The sequence below is a fragment of the Lagopus leucura genome, unplaced genomic scaffold, assembly GCF_019238085.1.
Source record: "Lagopus leucura isolate 7727_CA_CO unplaced genomic scaffold, USGS_WTPT01 Super-Scaffold_100030, whole genome shotgun sequence".
NCBI classification, from domain to species: domain Eukaryota; kingdom Metazoa; phylum Chordata; class Aves; order Galliformes; family Phasianidae; genus Lagopus; species Lagopus leucura.
The window spans coordinates 5,300,265-5,307,238 of NW_024962281.1; the positions used below are offsets into that span (position 1 = coordinate 5,300,265).

At 51.0% G+C, this 6,974-nt stretch overlaps 1 protein-coding gene across 1 annotated transcript; it reads right to left on the minus strand.

Annotated features, from left to right (window-relative positions):
- Nucleotides 1–667: 667 nt before the first annotated feature.
- Nucleotides 668–5,110, minus strand: ATOX1 (antioxidant 1 copper chaperone). Its single transcript, XM_042881745.1, has 4 exons — nucleotides 5,049–5,110; nucleotides 3,820–3,895; nucleotides 2,338–2,490; nucleotides 668–888 (listed from the first exon to the last, which is right to left on the minus strand). Exons 1-3 carry the CDS (start codon nucleotides 5,052–5,054, stop codon nucleotides 2,357–2,359), a joined length of 216 nt encoding a protein of 71 aa, XP_042737679.1. The 5' UTR covers nucleotides 5,055–5,110; the 3' UTR covers nucleotides 668–888; nucleotides 2,338–2,356.
- Nucleotides 5,111–6,974: the final 1,864 nt, after the last annotated feature.

Here is a 6,974-nt window from a genome sequence, read left to right on the forward strand (position 1 = left end):
AGAGAGTCCCACATCCCCCTGCTTCCTCCATCCCTTCTGCACTGCTCATCAGCATGGGCATTCTCCTGCCATGCCAGTCACACCTGGGGATCTTGCCCAGCATCAGGGCTTTGTGGTGCTGTTAACCTGTTTGGTAAGCAGGCATGGAAAGAGGCAAAAAGGTGAAGGGATTGATACAGGTGTGCTGAACTGGACTCAGGATCCAGAAGGATTCTTCACATTCCTATGGGAATGTACTGACCTGATAAGCACTGCACTACTGCCAAGTCTGTGTTTCTGCTCCTACCTGCAGTGTGGTTGGCCTCTTAGCTAAACCATGTTGCTGGGGTCCAGTGATTTCTGCCCAGCGGTCTCCTGCAGCTCCAAAGCACGCTTGGTTATCCCTGACCTACAGCACCCACTCTGCAAAAATTCCTTCTTCCCATTCTGAATGGAAAGTTAATGTGTTCTGTGGAGGAAGCAAACATCCGCCACAGATTCCCTGAATCTAAGTGACCTTCAGCTGAGTTTTCCTGAGCCATGTCTCTCAGGCAGAGGTTGCAGTCAGCTTCTAAAGATAGGTGCAACTTCCTCAGACCTGCCTTGCATGTGATGGGTAGTTTCCCACCCTTAAAAGCCGCTTGTACAGAAAACCACATAAAGACACACAAGACACACAGACACATGCTGAAAGATAGAAGCAGCACCTCGATTTACTGTGGGACTAGAAACAGCATATAACCTCCTTCTCTAGATTTGTCCACTTTTAAAGCCCAAATGCAGCTGTCTCCTCCTGCCAGCTCTCTCCTTTCCGACATCTGGCAGGGTAGCAAAGGTCAAATGGCAGAGCAAGGTGGGAGATATGCAAACAGCTTAAACCATCTTATTTGCTGGTCAGGTTTTGAGTTCCTGTAATAAATAAATAAATAAACAAGAAAACAAATAAGTGGGAGAAAAAAAAAAAAGCAGAGGCACGGAGGAGATAAAGCTATGCAAAGATGCCCTCTGCTGGCCACAAGTCAAAGGAAAAGGCGATGGTTAATTCTTTGCAGGTATTTCAGATGTAGTTCATAGGTTCCCCTGCAGATTGATACTGGCTCCTGCAGTCAGTACTGTGAGCTGGAAACTATTTGAGGCACCAATCAAATCAGAGCGTGCTCCCCTCTCTCTCTTTTAAATAGCAATGTTATTTGATTAAAGTTAGGATTTAAACATAGCTTCTTAGAAGTATTGTTAGCATGCTCGTATGATACAAATTGCAGATATTTTGTCTGTTAAATCAGTCTACTAAACAGTGCAGATATACTGCATGCAGATATTACTATCAGTTCGACTTTTTCTTCAATCATTTTAAGTCCTGCTGGCTTAAACCTCTCCTTTAACTTACTGACTGGGAATTAATCAGTATGAACTGATTTTGGTGCACCTCTGCTGGATAATTGTGAAGATCAAGTGAGACCATTTTAAGACAAACTAGGCCATTTTAAAACAATGCTACTGCATTAGAAAGCTCCAGCACAGAGCCAAGCTTTTAAGAGATGCTGCATAATTATCAAGGACACTAAAGAAAAGCACATACAGTGAGTGGGCAACCCTCTCCTCTCACTTCATTCTCTTTCACTGAAATTAAATCCTGTCCACAAAAACCTTTCACAGGAAGGAGGGTGCATGTCAGCATCATGCAGGGGCTCCAGGAAAATCCACAGGCTGCAATTGGGTTGTCTTTGAGATAGATGTCCAATTGGCCAGGGGCTGAAAGAGTTTGGAGCCAATCTGGAAACCAGCATTTCAGCAGGGTGCTGCTCCTTTGTACCCTTGGAGGATGTGTAAGTGCAGTAACAACATGATCAAAAGCTGGAGTTTCCTTTGCTAACAAACAACCCCCTGAAGCACCTACTCACAGGTGTCTTTCTGTCTCATCACTGTCCCCAGCATTTTTGGTCACTCTCTCTGGCCATTTCACCAACGTCCTTGGGGTTTGTTTTCATTCATGATATACTCTGGCAAACTCTAGGTTCACCTAGTAATTGCACAGAGGCTACGTTCTACCTCTCCACACAATTAGATCATACAAGCATCAGTCAAAACCTCTCAAATTATCAAATGCCATAGTTCTCCTTTGGCTGCAGATACTACAGCCATAGTTCGGATCCTATGGGCTTTGCAGAGCAACTGAGGAGTCCTATATGGAAATGGTGCTGGCTGCATGTGCTCCCACTGCTTCTCCAGCATGAGGGGATTGCTAAAGCTAGACCTACAAGTCTCTCCTCCTTTGTGCTTCCCAGGAAACAGTGTGGTTTACTGAGAAAGCTGGAACAAGCTCAGATCTCTTCAGTGTTTCATACACCTGATATATACCTAGCCTCCTCACAGCAGGCTACTGCACAGACTTCTCCCCCAGGTAGGATGCGCTCTTTCCAGTCTTCTTTAGAGTTTCCAATAGGGTGTCAACATTGTGCTCTGACTCAATGTACACCTTCTTGTTGGGCAGGTCAATATCAAACTGGACACCTGGAAGGAAAGCAAAAACATTTTACTTAGGTAGAAGCAAATGGTATGAGAGCAGGGAAAAGCTCACTTTCATGCATTTGTGCTCCCAAGGCCACCAAGTCAATCGTACATGCCTCTTGTCAGCAAACTTCTATCCCGTGACCAGCCAGCACAACCAGAGCGGGATCCCACCAGCACTGGTACAAAGGAAGCCAGATTGCCTATAGATGTGCATTAGGTGCCATAGCTTTATTAGGGGGCTTTATTAGACTAGCACAATCACAAGCATTAACGAGAACAAGTAGAGTTTAAACCGACCACTATAACCTCCAGACAGCTCACTCTGTACTGAGATTTGGAATGGAGGGACACTAATAAGGAGATGATGTGGAAGTTAAGATGGGGTCGGGGCAGGTTTCATCAGTGGCAGTACCAGCTAGCAGCTGTAAGCAGGAGGAGGACAAAGACACCTTCCATGTGGGTATCCCACTGGTAAATAAGTTCAGCCACTCTCAAACCAGTGAGAACTCAATGAAGCTTCTACCCAACCATACAGTGTCACAAAACTTGTAGATATATAATAGCTTTGGCAGCTCTGTTGCTCCATCCCATGAGGCTGAATTTGGCCAGCATGTCAAAGAGTGATGGGAGAACAGAGGTGCTGAAAACCACACACAGAGGAACAGAAATCACCACAGCCTGGCAATGGGGTCCTGAAGAATTCTCACAGCTTGGCGATTGTGAGCTGTTCCCACTCGGTGAGGATGGGTAAATAGGATGACAAGTCCTCATAACTGGTGAGTGCAGGCCAAATCCTGCTCTCCTGCTGATCTCAGCACAGAGGAGACACAAGTTATAATTTTCCAGGTTGTACAAAAAGCAGGCTGTGCAAGCAGCCACCAAACCCTCAGTTCAGCAGCTCTTCACCATGACTGTCCTGCATTTGGATGCCGATGACACATCCAGGGAAGCAGCACAGCTACCATCGGCCTCCTAAGGAATGGCACCTGGCAGGAGATCCACCTCCTCTTCTTCTGCCCAGCCATCCTGAGCATTGGGGTGCAGCTCCTGGCAGCTTCGGGACGAGGTCCTGGTGGTGCATAGAGCCACCTGACGCTTGAAGCCTCCCGCATCCCCAGCACCTCCTCCTTCCCATGCTATTTCTCCAAGGCTCACACCAGTTCTGCTAGCAATCAGCTACCAGCAGCTCAAAAGCAGAGCGTTTGGTGGCAGAGTTTTCCACCCGGACACTTCCAGCTGTTACCCACATTGCTTCCTGCTCAAAACGGAGGACCACGAGGCAGTGATGTCTGGCCCCAGAGTCGTCACACACCCTGTAGCTTGACTCACCTCCCAGTCTGTGCAGGACACGGGTGACTGCATTGGAGCAGCCTTCGCAGGTCATGTCTACAAAGAACTCGTGTCTCTGCAAAAAGACAGACGAGGGGTCAGGAGCATTCACCACCATCTTCCATGTTCTCCTCTGGCCTCAGGGAGGACAGCTCCAACCTTCCTCAGTCAAAACGTCCAAACGTTCCAAGATGGGTTCCTCAGCAGAACTGAGAGCTCTCAGTACTTCTCCCTGTGGTGTCCTTCTGTTGTCCCTCACAGAACAACCACAGGGGACCTCTAGAAACCGCCTGGTCCAACCACGCACTGAAAGCAGGACACCTCCAGGGCCAGTTCAGCCCTCTGGGGGTTCTGCTGGACCCACGTACCATGCACAGCCCAGGAGGAGCAAGTCCCCTGCTTTGCTCTGCAATGCCCACCCTATTCTTGTGCCTCTGGGCCCCGATGTCACAAACCCATAAAAACATCACAAAAATAAGTTTGAGGACTGCTCCCCAGCACTACCTGCAGTATTCATGAGTGGCACTGGGCAATGAACATGTGCATGGCCCTAACACTGACCACTGCTCTCAGCCTTCAGTACTGGACAGACCCTCATCTCCTCTACTTTCTCCTTTTCTTACTTTTTCTTTCTTTTTTTTTCTTACTTTTACTTACTATCATTTTTTTAAAGCTCTTTACTATGAGAGTGGTGAGGTGCTGGAACAGCTGCCCAGAGAGGCTGTGGATGCCCCGTCCCTGGAGGTGTTCAAGGCCAGGTTGGATGGGGCCCTGGGCAGCCTGGTCTGGTATTAAATGTGGAGGTCGGTGGCCCTGCCTGTAGCGGGGGTTGGAGATTCATGATCCTCGAGGTCCCTTCCAACCCGGGCCATTCTGCGACTGTGATTCTTTACCTGATTTCCTTTAAAAAGCAAGATCGTTGCTTCCTACTTGCAATCCCTCCATCTTTTTACTCCAAACCAAGCCTTTCGCCCCCCCCCACCATCTTCACAGCACGGATCAGTCCGGAACTGAGCAGAACCGCAGCGCTCAGCACCACCATTTATTACCATTTTCAATCTGAACTGGCACTTCCTTGATGTTTTGATAAGCGAGCGGGAAGGACGGACCCTGCAGTTCCTAGGCTGGGCGCTCGCCACGCTGCCCGCAGCCCCCGGCCCTTCGATCCCCCTCCCCACCGCCTCCCACCCCCCGCCGCCCCGCAGCCCGCCCGCCCGGCCCGCACCCACCGGCATGGCGCGGCGCGGCGCGGCTCCCGACTCGGAGGAAGGGGCGGGCGCTGAGCTCAGCTCCGCACAGCGCCCCCGGGGCCCCGGGAGGCTGCGCCGGGTACTCGTTGCCCGTGTCTGCAGCGGGAGCTTCGGAGCTCTCGGCTTCGGCTCACCCGTTTGCTGCGCGTGTTTGTTTCGATGCGTTCTTAAGCGTTTTTAATGGGACGGTGTAAGTTTTAGGAGAGTTGCTTTTGTTCTGAGAACCGCACCTTGGTTCTGTTTCTCTTCTCATTTATCTGATCTGTGCGTTAGAGTTGTTGAGGGAATGGCAGCTCTCTGGGTCACAGCGAAACAGAATTTCAGCCGAAGGCCCTCGCTCTGCTCACCCAAGGTGGGAGCAAGGCTGATGTCAACTGAGAGGCCAAGAGGCTTAGAGAAAGTGGTTTTGAGATGTGCCGTGGGGTTATGGACAGATAGAGGAATCAGGGGTCATCTCTACTTCAGAGCATGCTGAGTGAGAGGATGCTGGTCCCTGAGGATGGTTCTCTCCGCTCTGTTTGGCTTCTCCCCAGCTGTTTGGCCCTTTGAAGGAGGATGGGCTCCTTTCACAGAATCACAGAATGGCCAGGGTTGGAAGGGGCCTCAGGGATCATGAATCTCCAACCCCCCTGCCACATGTGGAGCCACCAACCTCCACATTTAATACCAGACCAGGCTGCCCAGAGCCCCATCCAACCCGGCCTTGAACACCTCTAGGGATGGAGCATCCACAGCCTCTCTGGACAGCTGTTCCAGCACCTCACCACTCTCTCTGTAAAGAACTTCCCCCTGACATCCAACCTAAATCTTCCCTCCCTCAACTTAAAACCATTTCCCCTTGTCCTGCCATTACCTGCCCTTTCAAAGAGTTGATTCCCCTCCTGTACTGAAAGGCTGCAATGAGGTCACCCTGCAGCCTTCTTTTCTCCAGACTGAAGAAACCCTTTCCTACACACTGCAGCCAGGTGGAGGAGCTGGGGCAGAGCCCAGCAGCTCAGGTGCACCAGGCAATGAGACGGGCTGAGGAGCACTGGGTGGATGTGAGACTTCCTGAGCAGTGCTGGGCTTCACAGTCCTCCTCCTCAGGAGCTGAACCTGTAGCTGGAAGGATAACGGGAATGCATCTGGTTATTTGCTCACACACTGAATAGAGCTGTGTCCTGGGGTGTTGGCAAGCTTTGGCTGACCCCCATACACTGAGTTTATACCCTCCAGACTGAGCCCTGATGGGAGACCGAGCAGAAGGGGCCATGGATGCCTTTTCCAGCACGCTTCCACGCGGGCATTCATTTTGTCGTGCACAGGACCTGGTTATTGTGCTGCTTTATCAAAACATGAGTTCCCTATTCCTACATTGCCACCGTGGTCCCAGCTGCAGCAGTTATTCTAGCTGTTGTTGTGGGTCATCGGTCTGACGTTGAGCTCCACAGCAGCGCGTGTGATTTATGCACTGGCAGATTGCAGTGCAGCTCTATAAATAGTGACGGTGGGGGAGAAGGATATTAAGGCAGAGCACGGCCCAGCACCAGGCACATAGGGAGGGATTTGGGTAGTGGGCAGGGATGTGGTGGTGGGGAAGGAAGTCAGTTGGAGAGGGTCAAATATATCTCAGAGTGCTTCACGTCGTAGATGCGATGGGATGTGATATAAACACAGCGGGCTTGCTCAGCCGTCTGCCTGCTTCTCCTCCATCCTGCTCTCCTCAGGGCCTGAGCATCTGCACTACGAGGGCCGGATGAAGCCCTAGTGAGGCCCGGTGGTTCTGTACGGACCTCGCAGCCTGCTCGAAGCGATGGCCCAGGCCTGTCCTCCAGCAGGGGGAGGTGCGGGCATCCAGTGCCGCCCCCCGTGCGGGCTGACGGTCCCTTTAAGGATGCCGGGGCCTGCCTGTCCGTCAGAGCCTGC

Excerpts from the sequence above, each read along its gene's own strand:
- ATOX1 (XM_042881745.1), bottom strand. Across the intron at positions 2,491-3,819 it reads TGTCCTGCACAGACTGGGAG|GTGTCCAGTTTGATATTGAC; the intron begins GTGAGTCAAGCT and ends CTTTCCTTCCAG.